The sequence below is a fragment of the Mesoplodon densirostris genome, chromosome 5 (assembly GCF_025265405.1).
Source record: "Mesoplodon densirostris isolate mMesDen1 chromosome 5, mMesDen1 primary haplotype, whole genome shotgun sequence".
Lineage (NCBI taxonomy): Eukaryota > Metazoa > Chordata > Mammalia > Artiodactyla > Ziphiidae > Mesoplodon > Mesoplodon densirostris.
Window position 1 is genome coordinate 69,196,943 of NC_082665.1, and position 22,624 is coordinate 69,219,566.

Consider the following 22,624-nt stretch of genomic DNA (forward strand, 5'->3'; position numbering starts at 1 on the left):
TTAAGGGATCAATGACTCTTAAACTAAAATTATTTCAGACAAAGACATCATAAGTAAACTTTTGACCAATATATATAGGCCCACAGGTCCTCAAGAAAATACTAGCAAACCAAATCCCTTAACATAATAAGGATTATACACCACCAGCAAATGGGATTTATTCCTGGAATGCAATTTGGTTTAACATTCAAAATTCAGCTAATGTAATATGTTAAATCAATAGAATGAAGGAGAAAAACTATGTGATCATCTTAATAGATGAAAAACAAAAGCATTTGGGAAACCCAGCACTCTTTCAACATAAAAACACCCAACAAATTACAAATAGACAGGAACTCCCTCAACCTAATAATATTAGGGCATCTACAAAAAACCCATAGATAAGATCATATTTAATGGTCAAAGACTGAACGCATCCCCTCCTGAGATCTGGAACAAGACAAGGGTGTCCACTCTTGCCGTGTCTACTTAACATGGTGCTGGAGATTCTAACCGGGATGACTGAGTAAGAAAAATAAGTAAAAGGCATCTATATCAGAAAGAAGGAAGTAAAGCTATGTCTTGAAAATGACATGATCTTGAATATAGAAAATCCTCTGTAAGCTTGAAAAAAACTATTAGATCTAAAAAATCAAGTTTTAGGGTGCAAGATTAATATATAAAAATGAACTGTATTTCTACACGTTTGCAATGACCAATCCAAACATGTAATTAGGAAAACAGTGCATTTGCAATAGCCTCAAAAAGAATAAAATATTTAGGAATAAAATTAACAATATAAGTGTAAAACTTGCACTCTGAAGACTATAGAGCACTATTGAAAGAAACTAAAGAAGACCTAAAGAAATGGAAAGGCATCCTGTTCATGTGTTAGAAGCTTTAATATTGTGAAGGTGATAATACTCCCCACATTTATCTACAAATTCAGTGCAATCTCAATTAATATTCAGCTGCCTTTGTTGCAGAAATTGGCAAGCTGATCTTAAAATCTGTATGGAAATGCAAGGGACTCAGAATAGTCAAAACAACCTTGAAAAGGAACAAAGTTGGAGAACTCACAATTTCCAGTTTCAAAACTTACTACAAAGCTACACTGATCAAGACAGCATGGTACTGGCATAATGATAGACATAAATCAACAAAAGTGAGATTCCAAAAAATAAACCATTACATATATAGTCAATTGAATTTTGACAACAGTGACAATACAATTCAATGGGGAAAGAATAGGCTTTTCAACAAGTGGTATTGTAATAACTGGATATGCACATGCAAAAGAATCAATTTGAATCCCTTCCTTACCCCATACATAAAAATTAATTCAAAATAGGTCATAGGGCTTCCCTGGTGGCGCAGCGGTTGAGAGTCCGCCTGCCGATGCAGGGGACACGGGTTCGTGCCCCGGTCTGGGAAGATCCCACATGCTGCGGAGCGGCTAGGCCTGTGAGCCATGGCTGCTGAGTCTGCGCGTCCGGAGCTTGTGCTCCGCAACGGGAGAGGCCACAACAGTAAGAGGCCCGTGTACCGCAAAAAAAAAAAAAAAAAAAGGTCATAAACCTAAATGTGAGAACTAAAACTATATAAACTCTTAGAAGAAAACATAGGAGTAAACCTTCATGACCTTGGGTTAGGCAAAGCCTTTTTATAAAGGACACTGAGAGCACAAATGGCAAAAGAAAAAATAGAAAAATAGGATTTCATTAAAATTAAAATCTTGTGCTTCAAAATACACCATCAACAAAATGAAAAGACAACCCACAGAATGAGAGAAAATAATTGCAAATCATGTATCTGGTAAGGAACTTGTATCCAGAATATTTTTTTAAATTCTTACAATTCAACAACGAAAAGACAAACAATTCAATTAAAAGATGGGCAAAGGACTCGAATAGAGATTTCTCCAAAGAAGATACACAAATGGCCAAGAAGCACATGAAAAGTTGCTCATTGTCATTAGTCATTAGGGAAATGTAAATCAAAACAATAATGAGTTAAACTTCAACCCAGTAGGGTGACTAGAATCAATAAAATGGAAAATAACAAATGTTGATGAGAAAGTGGAGAAATTGGAACCCTTGTACTTTGCTGGTAGTAATATAAAATGGTACAGCCTCTTTGGAAACAGGTTGGCATTTCCTCAAAATGTTAAACATAGATTACCGTATGACCCACCAATTCCATTTCCAGGTATATGCCTAAGTGAGATGAAAACATACATCCATGCAGAAATTTGCACACAAATATTTGTAGTAGCATTATTCATAATAGCCCCAAAGTAGAAGCAATCTAAATGTCTATTAACTAAGTGGATTTAAAAATGGTGTATCCATTCAGTGGAATATTATTTGGCAGAAAATAAAGTACTGCTCCAACATGGGTGAGTCTTGAAAACATTAAGTGAAAGAAGCCAGTCACAAAAGACTACATATTATATGATTCCATTTATTAGAAATGTCCAGGGCCTCCCTGGTGGCGCAGTGGTTGAGAGTCCGCCTGCTGATGCAGGGGATACGGGTTCGTGCCCCGGTCTGGGAGGATCCCATATGCCGCGGAGCGGCTGGGCCCGTGAGCCATGGCCGCTGGGCCTGCGCATCCGGAGCCTGTGCTCCGCAACGGGAGAGGCCACAACAGTGAGAGGCCCGCATACCGCAAAAAGAAAAAAAAAAAAAAAAAAAAAAAAAAAGAAATGTCCATAGTACTCAAATCCATAGAGATTGAAAGCAGATTAATGGTTGTCTGGGGCTAGGAAATTTGTGGGGTAATGGATACAGAGTTTCTTTGGGGGATGATGAAAAAGTTTTTTAATTGTGGTGATGGTTGTAAAATTCATTGAATTATGCACTTTAATGTGTGAGTTATATGTCACGTGAATTATATCTCAGTGAAGCTGTTTATAAAAATGCCAGTAGTAAGATGGGCAAAGAATACAAACAAGACAATCACAGAAGAAATACAAATGGCCAATAAGCATATGGAAGATGCTCATTCATTGTTACTAATAATTAAAAGGACTATAAGGCAATTCATTTACTACTTGTTCCTCAGATTGTCAAAGAATAAAGACATTATCTGTGGTTAAGTGTCTTATAGAAATATTGTACCTTTTGTTAAGAATATAGCCCTAGAATTAGAATTATCCTACTGAAAGGATCTCTAGAAATCACTTAATCCATTTCCTTTATTGTCCCAGAAAGAGTAAGGGATTCATTCAATTTATAAGTTAATTAATGGCATGGATAGGTCTATACTCCAAGGCTTCCTGACTTTTCTACTAGAGTCATGCTTTTCTACTAAATTGGGCACAGTTAAAAGCTGGAGTTTCCATGTGCCAGAACTCTGGATGGAATGATCAGGACTCCTAGGAACCTTTCCTTCTGTAATGGTGCCAACCTAAGATTGTTCAGATGTTCATTTTACTTCTGATTGTTTAATAGCCTACATTAGCTAGTCTTGCGTTTGTTAAATTTTGCTCTCTGTCTCCTGGTTTCTTTCTTTCTTTTTTTTTTTCTTTTTTGGATGCTTTCCTGTTTTGTTCAGATTTCCCATGTAGCCTATACATTGAGTCTGTCCTACACAGTGCATCAGAATATCCTGTCATTGACCAAACAAACCTTCTCCTATTCTGTTCTTACCAATTTTCTATTATGTTCTTTATTTCTTAGGACCATGCTTATTAGACAGTCATGCTTATTAGACAGTCTTTTGCGGTATGCGGGCCTCTCACTGTTGTGAGAGCACAGGCTCCAGACACGCAGGCTCAGTGGCCATGGCTCACGGGCCTAGCTGCTCTGCGGCATGTGGGATCTTCCTGGACCGGGGCACGAACCCGTGTCCCCTGCATCGGCAGGCGGACTCTGAACCACTGCGCCACCAGGGAAGCCCCTAAAAGTTATATTTTTATGTATCAGTCTTTCTCACAATACTGAGCTATTTTGGCTAGGCAAGTACTATATTTTGCTTATCTTTATATATCTAAAGCTTCATTGATGCGCAATAAATATCTGTTACATAGATACTTGAGATATTGAACTTTTTGTGTTGTTTGATTAACATCTTACTTTTTTTTTTTTCAGAGTTTGGAGTTGTCTGCTTACTATTTTCTGCAACTCTAGCTTATTTCCCACCACGACCTCCTCTTCCTCCCAGTGTTGCTGCAGCTAGCCAGAGGCTGAGTTATCGGCGGAGCTTTTGTAGATTATTAAGGTAAATATACTTAAAATCACTTAGTGGTTTTGACTAGCACCTTGAAGATAATTCCACATTTATCTAAGATAATTTAAGATAGTAGTTTTTCAACAACCTACTAATCAGGTTGTAAATAATTGATAAAATATTGGTTAAATATTTTAGAGAGGGCTTCCCTGGTGGCGCAGTAGTTGGGAGTCCGCCTGCCGATGCAGGGGACACAGGTTCGTGCCCCAGTCCGGGAGGATCCCACGTGCCATGGAGCAGCTAGGCCCATGAGCCATGGCCACTGAGCCTGCGCGTCCGGAGCCTGTGCTCCGCAACGGGAGAGGCCACAACAGTGAGAGGCCCACGTACCGCCAAAAAAAAAAAATATATATATATATATATATATATATATATTTTTTTTTTAGAGAGATTTCCTATCAGAAATCTATCTTTAAAAATTGCCCAGGACAGGAATAAAGACGCAGATGTAGAGAATGGACTTGAGGACACGGGGAGGGGGAAGGATAACCTAGGACGAAGTGAGAGAGTGGCACTAACATATATACACTACCAAATGTAAAATAGATAGCTAGTGGGAAGCAGCCGCATAGCACAGGGAGATCAGCTCAGTGCTTTGTGTCCCCCTAGAGGGGTGGGATAGGGAGGGTGGGAGGGAGATGCAAGAAGGAGGAGATATGGGGATATATGTATATGTATAGCTGATTCACTTTGTTATACAGCAGAAACTAACACAGCATTGTAAAGCAATTATACTCCAATAAAGATGTTAAAAAATAAAATAAAATAGAAACAAAATAAAATTAAATTAAATTAAAAAATTAAAATTGCCCAAAGCGGGGCTTCCCTGGTAGCACAGTGGTTGAGAGTCCACCTGCCGATTCAGGGGACACGGGTTTGTGCCCTGGTCCTGGAGGATCCCACATGCCGCGGAGCAGCTGGGCCCGTGAGCCATGGCCGCTGAGCCTGCGCGTCTGGAGCCTGTGCTCCTCAGCGGGAGGCCACAGCAGTGAGATGCCCGTGTACCGCAAACAAAAAAAGAAAAAAAAATTGCCCAAAGCAAAAACCTCTATAGTTTTTGCCTTCTCTATATACCACCCATATCTTGAAAATCAAACCTTTTGTTTAAATAATTTTCTTTTATAAGGAAACATCATATAATAGTATCTGTGAAATCATGTGTTTTATGTGTTTATTATATTTTTCCTAATATGCAAATTATTTTTATTCATTATGTATTTCTTGATACAGATTAAAATAGACAATCATCTTGAACCTCCAGTGGGATCATATTTTTAGAAACTTAATTTCTAATTTTACTTTATTTTATTGGTACAACTTAAATGTAATTAGATTAAATTCTACGCTTGAAGGCTTCAAATGCTTGAAGGCCCAGTACTGAATTTGATTCTTTGGATATATAGACCATTTCTGATGATTATGATTTGTAATTGGGCCACTAGAACTTATGTTTTGGATTTTTTTCTCCCGTTAGTTGTGATGAGTTTTTATTGATTCATCAACAACTCTCCCTAGTTAGTTCTTTCTTTTCTAGTCTTCCTCTCCCACCAGATGGTAAGTTCCTTGTGGTCAAGAACTATCTTTGTATCCTATATATTAATAATGTCTGATAGGAATATAATGGGAGCCACATGTGTAATTTTAAATCTTCTAGCAGCCTTATTTAAAAAAAGTAGAAAGAAACAGGTAAAATTAATTTTAATAGCATATTTTATTTAACTCAGTATATCTCAAGTATTATTTCAACATGTAATCAGTATTCAGAATTATTAATGAGATACTTTACATTCTTTTATTCATAGAAAATCTTTGAATCCAGTGCGTATGTTATACTTACAGCACATCTCAATTTAGATGCTAAATTTGCATTAGAAATACTTGGTCTGCATTTAGATTTCATTAAATTTACAATTAAAACAGTTTTCATTGAGCAGTGTCTCCCATATTGCACTATTTATCTAAAGTTAAAAATAACTACCTGCAATTTTTCAAATTTTGAATCAATACATCTTTGATATTATTTGAAAGGTCTTATATTCTACAGGCAATTGTTTGGGGCTTAATTGAAGATCTTTCACTTCCGTAAAATACATTTTTTTCTCTTCATAATTTTAAACAAAACTTCCATAGCTAAAAGAACAATTTATTTTACCATCTCTCCATCTAAAAATGTTTTTCTTCTTGTGCAGGAATCCAAACCATTTTATAGCTGACCAAAAGTATAAGCTCAGATCTGTTAAAAATTGTTTAAAAATGTTTGTTGAACATTTAATTTAGATTTCAGACAACTAATCTTCTTGATTCTTTTTTGACTTTAAGAAGAAACTTCTTATAAAATTTATTGTGTAATTGTTGAACATGTCCCTTAATATTATCCACTTAATTATCCTAAAAATTTTTTTCCGTAACAGACATCAATTTTACTCTGCTGCAATAAGTTGCATCTACCATTCATTGTGAAATTTGCGACATACTTCATCTCGTATTTTAATTCCTGCATAAAATATTCATAAGCAAATTACAATGTTATATCAGTGTGTAAAAAATAATTAGAACTGAGTTAGTTCATTGACACCAAGAAGATCAGTGACGGGTTATAATACTAGAAACAACATATGCTACCATGTGCACACTACAGTAGTATCTTACCCAATGCAGCAGTTAAAGTGAAATGTACTTCTGCCAAAAAAATAAAGTTGTGTTTAATGGAAAAATACTTTTCACTGTTTCTGTTTTTAAATTGGATTTTACTTAATTAAAATGAAGTAAAATTAAAAATTAATTCTTTACTTGCACTAGTCACATTTCAAGTGCTCAGTAGCCACATTTGACTAGTGGCTACCATGTTAGACAGCATAGCTATGTAACATTGTTTTTCAAACTTTGATTCATAGCCAACCAATTTAGAGGGTTGACCACCTTTTTTTGTTTACAAAAGTAGAATGGAATAAAAAAGAATAGAAAATATTATTGCATCTCCTATAGTAATGATACATATTTTTGTGATACTTTTGTATCAGTATTTATGTACTGAATATTGGTAGGTAGGATATTTCTTACTCTGGAGTACAGTAAAAAGTTTTTGAAAACCACATCTCTGTAGCAGCTAGTAAATTGCCTTCCACATGATAGGCAAAAAAATAATGTTAGTTCAATTGAATTGTGATCAGTACAACATATTTGTAAGATGAGAGTTAAAATGATACTTTTTTTTTAAGATGCTATTTAACTAAATTTTTCTCCATGCAGAGCTAGAGGTTAGAGAGCAATAGGTAAGGCTAGAGAGGTAGGTTAGGGTCAGATTATGCCATACTAATAATTTTGGACTATTCTGTGGGAAATGAGGAGTAACTGTAGGGTTTTAAGGTAAGGAGTTATGTAAAAGATCTGACAAGGAAAAAACAACTTAAAATGATCACTTTGACCACAATATACCCTGTGTTTGCTTCTAATTACCCTAGAGTCAAGATCTTTATTCTCTGTTCAAACTCTAGAGTGTAAGATCTTTCTTCTCTATTAAAAACCCTTTACACTAATGCCTAACATTCCTTTGTCTCTTCCCACATTCATTCGTTTACTGTGCAGGATTGCCTGCTTCTACTTTGGGCTTTCCAGGGGAGTTCTTTGGGCCTGCCACGCTCCATTCCCCTAACCTACCTGTGTAATTTTCCCTGGTCCTTCAAAGAGCTCCTGATATCATTACTTCCTGGATTAATCAGAAAACTGCTTCTCTAGATTCTAATTCCATTGTCTGGGCAGAAAAAAAAATCAGTGGTTATGCTCCAAAGTTTCCACCACAATTATTTATTTACTGTCCACATGATTCCCATCACTTAATATGCGTTTAACCTGTGTAACCTAATGTAAACATTTTTCTCCCTTTATGTATCAGTTTAATGTTTGAGGATGGTGGTTGTTGTTTTTGCCTTTTAGACTTCAAGAGTGGAGAGTTGAGTTGAACGTGTTCCTTACTTCAGGATACATGAACACATTTATTCATTTATTTATTCATTCATTCTTTTATTTATATTTCTCACTCCCATTCCCTTCTCCCTACCTAGGATACCTCTCAAACGCATTTGATGTGTATCTCTTTGTGCTTTACGACATTTGTATTGTTTTGTATGCCTCTCTGTGTTTAATTTACCTAAATGATGGCACATTATGTATCTCATTCTGTTTGACTTTTTTTCACTAAACACTACGTGTTTTTTTTAATTACTTTTCATTTTGGAAATACAAAGGTAGAATAGTATAACATCTGTATCCCCATAACCCAATATCAACAATTACCAATTTATGACCAATATTGTTTCATTTGTACTGTACCCAATTCTCCCCTTCCTGTATCATGAAGCAAATCCCAAATGACAAATCATTTCACCCATAAACATTCCAGTATGTATATGTTAAAAAGATAGGGACACTTTTTAACATAAATATGGTACCATTATTGTCACACTAAAAACGTTTTAGCAGTAGTTTGCTACTGTCAAATCAGTGTTTCAATTTCCAGCTGTCTCATAAATGTCATAAGTTTTTTTTTTTTTTTTAACAATTTGTTTGACTCAGGATCTAGATTGGGTCCACGCATTGCAGTTGGCTCAAATGCCTTATAATTTGTAGGTTTCCTTTCCATCTCTCTCTTTCCCTTGTAATTTATTTGTTGAGGAACCAGCTCTCTTGTCTCCAAGATCTGGATTTTGTTGATTGCCTCTTTGTAGTACTTTGCCAAGTTCCTCTGCCCTTTGTATTTCCTATAAATTGTTAGCTAGAGCTATGTTCTGATTCAGGTTTTGGTTTTGGTTTTGATTTTACAAGACTACTTCATGGGTGATGCTACCTTCTTCCATCAGTAGGCACATGATATCTGGATAGCTCTTATTTTGTGATATTAGTGCTCTGTTTTCAAGATGTATCCCTGTGCTATGTGTACACTTAGTTCTTTGTACTCCATGGTATGAAACCATTGCGTTTTGTATACCCACTTCCATTGTGTACTCAGATTGCCTCCAACTCATTGTCACCACAAATAACACTGCAGTGACATCCTGCACATCACCATAGACCTAAGAATTCTTTGGAAAACAGACCCCACAAGATTGCTGGGTCATAAGCTATTTTAAGCTTAATTTGCCAAGTATTGCCAAATTGCTCTAAAAAAAATGCCTGCATTTGTCTATACTTCCATCCACAGTGCCCATTTCCCTATATGCTTACCAAACTTGGCATTATCCATCTTTCTAATTTTCACTAGTCTAATGGGTATAAAGAAATATATCTTTTGTTTAATTTGCATTTTCTGGTTATTGATAAATTTGAGACTCATGTGGTTGTTTGCCATTTAGGTTTCCATCTACTGTAAATTCCTCTTCTGCCAATTTCTCAGTGGTAGTTTCTTTTCCTTAATGATTTACATATTCTAGATATAAGTTCCCTGTTGATTTTAAAAAGTCAAATTTCTATTTGCATTCTGTTATCTGTCTACTAATTTTGTCAATTAATTCCTTTTTTATCAACTTTCTGGTTTTTTCTTTCACATTTAGGTTTTCATCCCACCTAGAATCCACCTTAGTGTATGGTGTTAACTAATGATACAGGGTTTTCTTTTTTCCCTCCATAAAGTGAACTAGCACCATTCACTAAACAATCCTTAGCCCTTTGATTTTTGTAGTGCTGCCTTTATTGTAGATTGAGTTTCTGTGTCTTAGCTTTCTTTTTTCCTTCATTGCTCTCTTTGTTCTTGGGCTAATACCATACTAATTTTATTACTCTGGATGTGCAGTTTGTCTTAATATCTGTCAGGACAAGGGCTTCCTTTTTCATATTTTTAAAGAATGAGTTAGTTTTCTGAGGACTTTTATTTTCCCATATGAACTTTGGAGCAAATTTCATAAGTTTCTAAAAAAAATTCAACTGGAATTTTAATTGTAATTGTGTTGAATCATGAATTAGTTTGGGGTGAAATGACAGCATAGACTCTGTCTCCATTTATTTAAATCATCTTCTGTGCCCTTATGTGCTTCACCCCCTCCCACCCATATAGGTCTTGGGTCTTCCTCATTTATGCCTAGATACTTTATAGTTCACATTTTTTAAAAAATTGTTAATGGTATCTAATTTTTATTACATTTTTAAATTAAACTTTATTTTGAGACAATTATAGATTCACATGCAATTGTAAAGAATAATACGAAGAAATAACATGGACCCTTTACCCAGTTTCCTCTAATGATACCATCTTAGAAAACTACAGTGCACTATCACGACCAGAAAATTGACATTGATATAGTAAAGATATAGAACATTTCCATCATCACAAGGCTCCCTCCTGTTACCCTTTTATAGCCACACCTACTTCCCTCCCACTCTACTCCTTAACCCCTGGCAACCACTAATCTCTTTCCAGTTACTATAATGTCACTTCAAGAACTTTATATAAGTTGAGTCATACAGTAAAGAAAATTTTGGAGTTAGCTTTTTTCACCCACCATAATTCTCTGGAGAGTCATCCAGGTTGTTTTGTGTACTGGTAGTTATTCCTTTTTACTGCTCAGTAGTATTCCATGGTATGGATGTACACAGTTTGTTTAACCATTCACCTTTAATCTTTTTTTCCCTCCACCTTGTTCATCAGAAGAAACAGTAATTTATCCTTTCAAATAGGAGCTTTTTTTAAAAAAATTCTGAATCTGCCTACTCATTCTAGGAAATAATGTTAGTAATTCATCTGTATAATAAACATTGAAATTTTTAAACAATATGAACAAAAAGATTATTCTTATAAATATAAAAAATTTAAGGAATTTATTAAGAAACTGACAAATATTTTCTGATTCTGGTGTCCCAATTTCAAAATGACTTACTTTTCTATGAGTAAGAGTTTAAACTCTAGATTTTGAATTTGTAATAATGTTTTCTTTTACTCCTCTTTTACAGCAATTTGAGATTTTTGATGATTGCTTTAGCATATGCCATACCACTTGGCGTATTTGCTGGCTGGTCTGGAGTTCTGGACTTAATTTTAACACCAGTGCATGTCAGCCAAGTAAGCATTTTATTTCTTTATATCTTGTAGGTATTTTTAGTTCACTAAAATTATAAATATTGTCTACTTGTTCTTACTTTTAGCTTCAAGGCCTAGGTAAAACGTTATCCTGTGTCATTGCTGCAAAAGGAAGATCCTTATGAAATAGTTATAAATAATATTGATTTTCTTCCTGGATTTTGTTAACCACCATGAATTTCACATTTATTTGGGTATGATGACTGATGCTAATAAACAGAAACATGTAAAGGGCAAAGCTACCAGAGACTTATTAGAGAGACTGTTGTGGGGTGGAAAGCAGAACAAATATAGTAGAGGGCAGGCAGTGCAGGACCCTTGGAGTTCTGGCCCAGCCAGAGTGGTATGACCTCATTAACACCTTGTTAATATCTTAGGCTTCTGCTGAGACACCAGAAAGGACAAACTTTAGAATCAAGGGCCATACCCTAGGTAGAGTAAGGCCTATTCTACTTAGACCCACCATGAACAAAGCCTAAAACCAAGCCCTGACAAAAATTTGCAGAGGGGATAATTTGGAGATTGAGTCCTGCCAGGTGAAAGGAGCTTGGGAAACAACTTGGTTTCTAATATTCTTCCCTAATAAAGCACAAAATCAAGCTTACACAAGTTCAAGGTAATTGAATGGCCTACTAACACAAAAATGAACTATTTTATAGAAAGATAAAATTATCCAGAATCTCGATATTGTATCACCCACAACGTGTAGTATACAGTTTTTAAAAAATTAGACATACAAAGAAACAGGAAAATATGGTTCATATTTTTATTTTATTTTATTTATTTATTTATTTATTTTTTATTGCCGCTCTTTCGCTTTGTCACAGCTTACCCTTCCCCATCCCCATATCCTCAAGTCCATTCTCTAGTAGGTCTGTGTCTTTATTCCTATCTTACCCCTATGTTCTTCATGACATTTTTTTTCTTAAATTCCATATATATGTGTCAGCATACAGTATTTGTCTTTCTCTTTCTGACTTACTTCACTCTGTATGACAGACTCTAGGTCCATCCACCTCATTACAAATAGCTCAATTTCGTTTCTTTTTATGGCTGAGTAATATTCCATTGTATATATGTGCCACATCTTCTTTATTCATTCATCTGTCAGTGGACATTTAGGTTGCTTCCATGTCCTGGCTATTGTCAGTAGTGCTGCAATGAACATTTTGGTACATGACTCTTTTTGAATTATGGTTTTCTCTGGATATATGCCCAGTAGTGGGATTGCTGGGTCATATGGTAGTTCTACTTTTAGTTTTTTAAGGAACCTCCATACTGTTCTCCATAGTGGCTGTATCAATTTACGTTCCCGCAAACAGTGCAGGAGGTTTCCCTTTTCACCACACCCTTTCCAGCATTTATTGTTTCTAGATTTTTTGATGATGGCCATTCTGACTGGTGTGAGGTGATACCTCATTGTAGTTTTGATTTGCATTTCTCTAATAATTAGTGATGTTGAGCATCTTTACTGCCATTTCAATTTTAGTGTCAAGGTTTTGCTAGTCTCAGAAAGCAACTTCTGAAGTGTTTCCTCTTTTTCTATTATTGGAAGAGTTTATGTAAGTTTAGTGGTTTGGGGCTTTTGTTTTTCCCTAAATATTTGGTAGAATTTGCTGATGAAGCCATCTAGTTTTCTTTGTGATATGAATTCAATTTCTTTAATAGTTATAAAATTATTCAGATTTTCTACTTATTATTGTGTCAGTTTAAGAAATTATACCTTTCTAGAATTTGTCCACTCCAGCTCAGTTTTCAAATTTATGGTAATAAGTTCTTCATTGTATGATTTTATTAGGTCTCCAAGGTAAGTCATTGTATCATTCCAGATTTTGATTTTCTGTATCTTCTTTCTCATTTTTTTCCTTGAATAATTTCACCAGTAGCTCTTTAATGAAAGCTTATTTTTTATTTCATCAATTTTTGACTTTATCTTAATTTTTTTCTATTCTGTTTTCTTGAGTGAAGTCACTTTGCTTTCATTTCTCTAACTTTTTAATATGAATGCTTACATCCTTGATTTTTAGCTTTTCTTCCCTGCATTTTAAGGCTATTTATGTCCTTTTAAACACAGATTTAGCTGCATTCCATACATTCTGTATTTTCATTATTATTGAATTTAAGATATTTTCTAGTTTCCAGAGTTATTTAAAAGGACATTTCTTAGTCTACAACCTGTGGAAGATCCTCTAGTTCTTTTTTTTTTAATTCCTAACTAAATTGCATAAATGTGCTCATAAGGATATACTATGATTTAAGTATTTTCAAATTTGTTGACTCAATTTTTGGTGAACTGTTTCCTATAATTCTTGAGTGTAGTGTTTTATATATGTCAACTAGATCAATTCTGTTAATTGTGTGTTTCACATCTTCTATTCCTTACTCATTTTTGTCAGCTTGTTCTATCAGTTACTGAGAGAGGTGTGTTAAGATCCTACACAACTATTTTAAATTTGTCTATTTCTCCCTTTTATTTCTGTCAATATTTTCTTTATATATTTTAAGACTGTGTAATTAGGTGCACATAAATCTAGAATTGTAGTATCAACTAATGAATTGAACCTTTCATCTTTAGGAAGTATTTTTTTTTTTTTTCTGGTAATGCTTTTTTGCCTTAAAGCCTATTAGTTGCACCAGCTTTTTCTTCATTTGTATTGGCATGGTATATCTTTTTGCATTTTTTTACTTTCAAACTTTCTTTAGGTACACCTCTTATAAGTACCATATCATTTTTTCTTTAATTCAGTCTGATAATCTTTGTGTTTTAATGGGAGTATTTAGTCCATTTGCAGTTAATGTAATTATTGATAAATTTGAGTCTAGATCTACCACCTTACTATTGGTTTTTATTTTTTTCCAGTGCAGTCTATCCTTTTTCTCTTCTTTCTTACCTTCTTCTGGATTAAGGATTTTTTACTACTCTTTTTCCCCCCTTTATTAGCTTGGTAGTTATAGTCTCTTTTACTATTTAGTGGTTACCCTAGAAAGTACAGAATGTACTCTTCACTTATTAACATCTATTATAAATTAGAACTTTTACCTCTTCCAGGACTGTCCAAGGTCCTTAGAACCCTTTCACTCCATTTAAGCCTCTACCATACTTGTGCTATTATTATCATATATTTTAAACTGCCCAAGACACATTTTTATTGTTATTTTACAGTCAATATTCATTTAGATTCACTCTCATATTTCCATTTTGTTGCTGTTCATTCTTTCCTTAATCTTCAGTCTTCCATCTGTGATCATTTTTCTTCTGTCTAAAGAGCATCCTTGAGAGAGAGAAAGAGTCAGTGTGTGTGTGGTGTCTGTGTCTGTGTGCGTGTGCGTGTGTGTGTGTGTGTTTTGTGTAGGTTGGCTTACAACAAATTCTCTTGTTTGGGGTTTGTTTTTTTACTTTGGCCTGAAAATGTCTTCATTTGACCTTTGTTTTTGAAGATTATTTTGTATTGCATATAGAATTCTTGGTTAGCATTTATTTTCTTTTGTTTATTTGAAAATACCATCTTCTTCTGGCCTCCATTGTTTCAACCGAGAAGTCAGCTCTCAAATTTAAAAGCTTGCTGCATTTAAGATTTTCTATCTGTCTCTTTGCCTTTGGTTTCAGCAGCTTAACTAGGTGGCAAGTTTTTAAAATTTTATGCTGAATGGATAAAGAAGATGTGATATATATATATACACTGAGTAATGGGATATTACTCAGCCATAAAAGAAAATGAAATTCTGCCATTTGCAGCAACATGGATAGACCTAGAGAATATTATGCTTAGTGAAATAAGTCAGACAAAGACAAGTACTGTATGATATCACTTATATGTGGAATCTAAAAAATAATACAAATGAATGTATATACAAAAGAGAAACAGACTCACAGATATAGAAAACAAACTAGTGGTTACCAGAAGGAAGAGGGAAGTGGAGAGAGGCCAAATTAGGGGTATAGGACTAAGAAGTACAAACTACTATGTATAAAATAGATAAGCAACAAGGATATATTTTATAGCACAGGGAATTAGAGCCATTATTTTGTAATAACTTTTAGTGGAATATAATCTGTAAAAATACTGAATCACTATGCTGTATACCTGAAACTCATATAATACTGTAAATCAACTATACTTCAGTTTGAAAAATAAAAATAAATAAAAAGTAATTCAAAATGGAAAAAAAATTTTTAAATTTATTCTGCTTGAGGTTTGTAGGACTTCATGAATCTGTAGCTTGATGTCTCTCATCAGTTTCAGAAAATTCTTAGCCAATATCCCTTCGAAGCTCATGCTCCGTTTTCTCTATTTCTCTCTCCTTCAGTAACTCTAACCGTATATGTTATACTTTCACACTGTCTGTCCTATGTCACTTACTCTCTGTTCTGAATTTTCTATCCTTCTGCCTTTCTCTACTTCAAACTGGATGTTTTACCTAGCCTCTCTTCCAACTCACTATTTCAGTTTTCAGCTCTATCTAATACACTGTTAAACTCATCTGTGAGTTATTAATTTCAATTACTATATTCTTAAGTTATAAAATTTTTATTTGATGCTTTTTCATAGTTTGCAAATTTCTGTGGAAATGCTTGATCTTGTATTTTATTTTTTTGAACTATTAAAAATAGTTATTTAAAGTCTGTATCTCCTAACCCCTTTATCTGGATCCCTGTGTCTCTTTATATTTGTGATATTCATTCATGTTTTCTTATTTCCTTATGTGTTCAGTTATTTTTGCCTGAGTGCTCAACATAGTATATTAAAAGTTGTAGAGATACTTTAAGCTTCAAATGATGTTATTTTCCTCCAGAAAGAACTTATGTTTTTTCTTAGGAGTTTAGGGATAGTTAATCTAGTTTCAAGAATTGAGATCATTTAAAGCTGGGTTTTAATCCCTCAGAATACAGTTCCATTTCTTCCTTCCTTCCTTCCTTCCTTCCCTCCTTCCTTCCTTCCTTCCTTCCTTCCTCCCTTCCTCCCTCCCTCCCTTCCTTCCACAGTTCCATTTCTAATTTACACTGCTCTTAGGTATAACTCTCAGAGTTCCCAGCTAAAGTCTGGGGTTTTCTACAAGGCCAACCACCTTAGAGCAGGCCTCGAACTCATATTTTTTTCTTCCTAGATTCATGAGGCTGTCAGTAACTTTTTAGTCCCTTAGCTACCTTTTCTGAAATCAGCAGACATACCCTTAAGGAAAAGTGTCCCCACATATCAGGCTTGCTCCTCTGGGCTTCCTCCTCATCCTGTATCATGGTTCCAGAATTCTGGATTACCTTCTTGGCTCTCTGCCGCCTTCAGATAGATTTTCCACCCCAGATTTTCTGCTTTTTCAACCAGAATATTAATCCAAATTACCTAGTGTACCTTTACTATAAGAAGAAAGCCTTCTTTTAGTTTCCTAACCTGTTTTTCTGAATGGCAGGTATTCCAAGCATGCTCAGTTTCAAGAAGGAAAGTGTAGCACCCATTTAGATGATGCTGATTTTGCACATCTTATGATTCATGTTATAAACCCTGAGAAGCCCTTCCAAGTACGTCTCTTTGTACAAACTCTGAGAGATACAGAGACCGTGAATTAAATAAATTAATTAAATTAATTAAATAAAATGGAATTTAAAATTAAAAGCAGAGCTTCTGGGTTGGTGGACAAATGAAGGTGCTGCCCCCCAATTAATTAATTAAATTCAAGCAAAGAAAAAATTTAATTAATTATTGGGTAGAATGTTATTAACTAAAACAAATGTCATGAACAGGGGAAGGAGAAAAGCACAAAATGGCCTGAAAGGACCAGGGCTAGTACAGTCAGATACACAGTGGTTCTTCACCTGATGCAGGACCCCACTGACCTAGGGGATAGATGAGAATGTTTGTGGGGGCCTCATAGTATTAATGGACCTTAATCCATAGTATTAATGGATGCTAAATGCAAGGAGAGGGGCATTCTGAAGAACAGAGAATTCTCTTGCCCTTCATGTCAGTAGTATGAAAAAAATGTAGAGATAATTTAAGTTTCTGGTGTTATCTTTTTCCAGAGAGCATTTATCTTTGCTTCTGCAACCAGACACTGGTAGAGCAAGAAGATTTGTGTAAAGTTATTGTATTACTTAGAGTAGACTAAGAATCCCAAAATTCTGAGACTTAAGAAGAAATTCGTTTCTCATTGACATGGCAATCTAGGACAGTTTGCATAATAATCTAGGACAGTTGTTCACAGTTGGGACTGCTCTTTTCCTCACACTGATTTAAGACCTAGGTCGCTTCCACTTTGCAGGTCTTCTGTCTCCTAGGACCTTTTCATTATATGCATGGGTGAAGCGGGATGACCATCCAGATTCCAGCTGGCAGAAAGGGAAAGAAAGCATGGAGGGGGTATATAGCTGTCTTCCAGGTTCTAGCCTAGAGGTGGCACACCTCACTTTTTCCCCTTCCATTAATGAGAACTTAGTCATGTGGTTACATGTAACTGTGAATAGGGGCTAGGACATGTAATCTAGCTAAGTGCCCTGGTAGAATAAGATATAACATATCTTGGTGGATAGCTGACAAGCTCTATCACAGCTGTAATGAAAAATATGAGTAGAAAAATAATAAAAGGTAGAATTTAGTTTGGGCAGCTCTCAAGTGCCAGGTCAGGTTTGGACTTTGCCCTATAACTACAAGGAAAGCCAGTAACTGTTTCTGAGCAGGGAAGTGGAATGATTGGGATAATTATTCTGGCAATAGTGGGCAAAAATATTGCTATTACAGGAGTCAAGAAGTAAGAAATAAGATAATAAGCAAGTGTGATGGCTGGGGGAAGGGGAAAGAGGAGACAAAATGCACTGATATTGTTAGGGACACACGGAACGTCAGGTATTGACAGCTAACAGGTCTTGAGCACTTTGCATTTATTAACTTATTTAATTCTCAGAAAAATCCTTACTATCCCCATTCTACTAATGAGGAAACTGAGACTTGGGGTGTATTTGAGATAGAAGCCAAGTCATAGTAAGAGTTAAAGAAAAAGACTGACAAGTACAGGTTTCTGGTAACTGACTATACTGCTGAACTGAATGAATAAGCATTTTCAGAACTCTAATGGAAAACTGATGAATTCATAAAAGTGCTAACAAAAGATCAAGATAAAAAAAATTAATTACATGGGACTGAGTGAACTGATGAGGATGATTATAATTTTTGTGACTTTCTGTTTGAATAAAAAAAAAAAAGAATTAGAGATACATGAGTGATTAGGAAATATAGGCAGTATTTGTAGATTGCTCTGAATAAGTTTGTCCCTGAAGGTAGGAAAGAGACAAGACATTAGATGATAGAGAAACATCAAGTAACAATAACAGCTCTAACCTTTATTGTGCACTTCCTGTATGTCAACTGCTGATCTAAGTTCTATATACAGATTCTCTCATTTAGTCCATTTTATAGGTAAGACGACATAATTTGCCTAAAGTCACAAAGCTACTAAATGGCAGGGCTGGAAATGTTTTCTTCAAGAGTAGAGCGAGCTATCCATTTGAAATCCAGCTCAAATTCTTTCTCTGTCTAGTTTCACCACGTGCTCCACCCATACTCTCTCTCTCCCCCGCCAACCCTCTCTTTCCCATACTCTTCTGTGTTTCTCTTAATACATCTTTACTTGTGCCAGACATTTTAGCACTTAATTATTGCCTAGTAGTTTCCTGTATCTTGGCTGTATTTAAGCTTTTTAGGTCAGTGACCATCTTTTCTCCTTTGCCTGTTTTCTTAAGAGTTCGTGGTACAATGCCTGGCATGTAGAACACATTTGAAAAATATCTGTTTGTGACATTGAGTATTTTGTTGATATAAATATTCTAATAAGGGCTTACCTGGTGGCGCAGTGGTTGAGAGTCCGCCTGCCGATGCAGGGGACACGGGCTCGTGCCCCGGTCCGGGAAGATCCCACATGCCGCGGAGCGGCTGGGCCCGTGAGCCATGGCTGCTGAGCCTGCGCATCCGGAGCCTGTGCTCCGCAACCGGAGAGGCCACAACAGTGAGAGGCCCGCGTACCGCAAAATAAATAAATAAATAAATAATAAAATAAAATTCCAATAAATAGTTAATCAATGATGTATTTATTTAGGTAAGTTTGTATTAATTAGTCACACATGAATCCTTTTATTTGATTCATTTTCTTAGTGTTTCCTAGATTTGCTGCCATTTAGCTATTAACATACTGATTATAGAGGATTTTTTTTCCATGCCTTCTAAACTTCAATATGATAATCTTGTATTAAATATGTCTTCCACTTTCTTAACAGGTAGATGCTGGCTGGATTGGATTTTGGTCCATAGTTGGAGGCTGTGTTGTTGGAATAGCTATGGCAAGGTGAGAATATTTTACGTTAAACATGTGAGTGGGCAGAACCAAAAAAAGCCGAAGGGGAGACTCCACTCCCCTAGATAAACATTAAAATCGAAGGAAAAGTAAAACAGGCAAAAGTCAGATAAGGGCACTTGTTCAGGCTATAAGAAAATTCACATGCAGTAGGTAGAATTTGCTGCTACAAGAAACCTTCACAGGAGTAGTCCATCCTAAAATGTTTTTGGAGACTAGAGATGTATTTCCAGTATAATTAAGCTGACTTTCTCCATATTATTAGAGAACAACATCTACAAATGGGACCCAAGGAAAGAGTATACAATAATAAAGGCAAATTGATAGTTTTTGAGATTAGAAAAGAATTGAAAGGAGTCATTCATAAGAGCATCTCTAGAACTTTCCATGAAAAGTCAGTATCCTGATTAGCAGATATTTATTTCTGGTCACTTTTGGCAGGTGTGACGCTATAGTTACCACATTTTGATGAAAAATGTCCATAAAGACTTAGAGTTTCATCAAACTCCCTCTGATCTTAACCATTATGACAACACATTTTTAGAATGAGACAGAAGAAGGAAAAAGCCTCATTTATTCTGAAGAAAGAAAAGAATGAAAATGTCACTCATGTAGGTAACTACCTATAAAACTACTCTTGGTGTTTCCAGTGAGATAATATTCTTTCACTTTCCAAATCATTTTACCCTGTTTAATCAAAAACAAAATTGGACAGTCAACTTTAGCAGGAATGGGAGAATCTAATTACATATTTGGGGAGATCAAATAAGATATGTGAAGCACCTTGCTATCTAAATATTTAAACACAATTAACACAGGATAATATTATATCTAAACCTTACAGTTTGCCTAGTGTTTCTGGGCTAATGAAAGAATAAATTGTCACTGTAATTTCTAAATCACTTTATCTGAGGTTTTTATAAGTTAGAAAAATATGAGGATAAAATCGAAAAGCTAAAGAAGAATAGGAGCATAGCTGTTTGTAGGAAATCACTACACTGATACTAGAATACATTGACCTATCACATTTGATAAGAATCATATCTAATTTTTCTAATTAAATCTCCAAGCCAACGATAGCGAGTCATCATTTACCAAATCCTTTTCTGAGCACCACATAGGTCAAAGAGGGACACATTATGTATCAGAAATGACATCTCATATGCTCCTTTCTCTTCATTTTGTTCTACAAACCCTTAATTTTAACTATATGGAAAAGTTAGAATGAGGACGCTTCTGTTTTTTAAATTGTTGAAATGGAAGTTCTAAAAAGTACTGCCCTTACTCTGGGATCCAAAACCAATTGTAGGTATCTCCTAAGCCTAAAATCAATTTTTAGATTATATTCAAAACAGCCTTTTTGGGATCCCTAGAACAGAATCTCCTTATAGATACGAGTGCTTTGGGTGGTTTTTTTGTGATTATATTACTAAAGGTTACTACTAAATGTAATACTTTGGTCCTAACAGTACACTTTGATGGTATAGGCCCATTTGAAAGGACTAGGTATCTAAAACTGGTAGACCAGAGTAGTCAGTTTATTCTTGTGTGATCAGGCCCTGGAAAACTTACTCACTGTTCAACTTCACTCAATTCTGATTGTACCAGAAAACTGTTTTATTCTCTCATACCTGGCCATCTGCCCATCTGACAAGTAAGTTCATGCAGCATAGCAAAATATAAATCAGAAAAGTGGTGAGCATGGAATTATAACAAAGCATTTGGATTTTCTTAAGGGGCATTTCCATCAAGCTGTGGAACCTTTTCAGAGTACATAAGAATTTTCTGTTTGTGAACTTTCATCATAGAGAACTAACCAAAGTCACTAGGCAAAGGTGCATCCATTTTTCCCACCAAAAGATGGCATCAGCTCTCATAGGAAGTCATTTTAGTCTAGATAACACTTTACAAACATGATTAACCACATCACATCAAATAAGTGCAAAATGAAAGATAGTATTGCAAGTCATATGATTACAGTAGAAATTAAAATCAATTTAAAAAACAGAAAACATGGTAAATGTTATATTTGGGATGGGATCAGTTTTTCTACTATAGGAACAGTTCTGAATGACAGAGTAAGCTGTGTACAGGCACAGCAAGAGGATTGTGCTTATATAATCAATGGTTCATCAGTAGATGATGAAAAACAGTTGGCAAATGGAAAACTTTTTGGTCATGACTAAACGATAAGCATCTCAACCAGGAGTTTCATGTTAATTCAAGACAAAGCAGGATTTTTGAGAACTTAAAATGCTGTGAAACATTATACACAAATTTTGTAGAATAAATTCACTATTCTAGAGCTACGTTCTTGCTCTTACAAAGCTTATAGTCTGATAGGGAAGACAAACAATAAATGCAAAAACAAGAGAAATTCCAATAGAGTTAAATGCTATAGAGAAAATAGAGTGTGGAGTTGGGATGGGGAGGGCTTCCTCCACAAGCATGGAGAGCCTTCCTGAACTGAGACCCAAATGACCTGAAGAATAAGTAAGTCATATGACGATCTGGGGGTACCAGCATTCCAGGACAGGTGCAGAAGCTACCGTTGCTGTGGGAAACAACCTTAACATGTAGGAGAAACAGAAACAGGGCTGTGCAGCTGGAGAATAATAAGGCAAAGGGAAAGTGGAGGCAGAGACCAGATCATACAGGACCCCAAAGGCTCTGGTGTAACCATTTATATTTGTTCTCTAGGTGAGTTTGAATTTTGGGAGAGCCATCTTTGCAAGTTTACATCAACAAGTTAGCCTATTTTCTAAAACTAGGACAATATGTGCTCATTATAGGATGTTTGGAAATTATAGAAAAATATATAAAGAAAGTAAAGTGGCAATTAAAAACTCAGAATCCATCCTGTAACTTACAGATCCAGAACAGAGATCCCATTTTATGTGTTTTGTAAGAGAAAAAAGAATGCATTTATCACGAAGCAACATTTATCACACACACACAAACCCATAAAATGTATCGGTTTAAAAACATCAAAAAACTTGCTTTTAAAAG

General features: G+C 35.3%; 1 protein-coding gene across 1 annotated transcript in view; it reads left to right on the top strand.

Moving 5' to 3' along the window:
• The window catches only part of SLC49A4 (solute carrier family 49 member 4), a 95,020-nt gene that overhangs the window by 37,230 nt on the left and 35,166 nt on the right, over window positions 1-22,624 (top strand). The window contains exons 4-6 of the mRNA XM_060099012.1: window positions 4,074-4,203; window positions 11,152-11,260; window positions 19,539-19,606. Coding sequence (XP_059954995.1) covers window positions 4,074-4,203; window positions 11,152-11,260; window positions 19,539-19,606 — 307 coding nt within the window. The remainder of the gene's footprint in view (window positions 1-4,073; window positions 4,204-11,151; window positions 11,261-19,538; window positions 19,607-22,624) is intronic.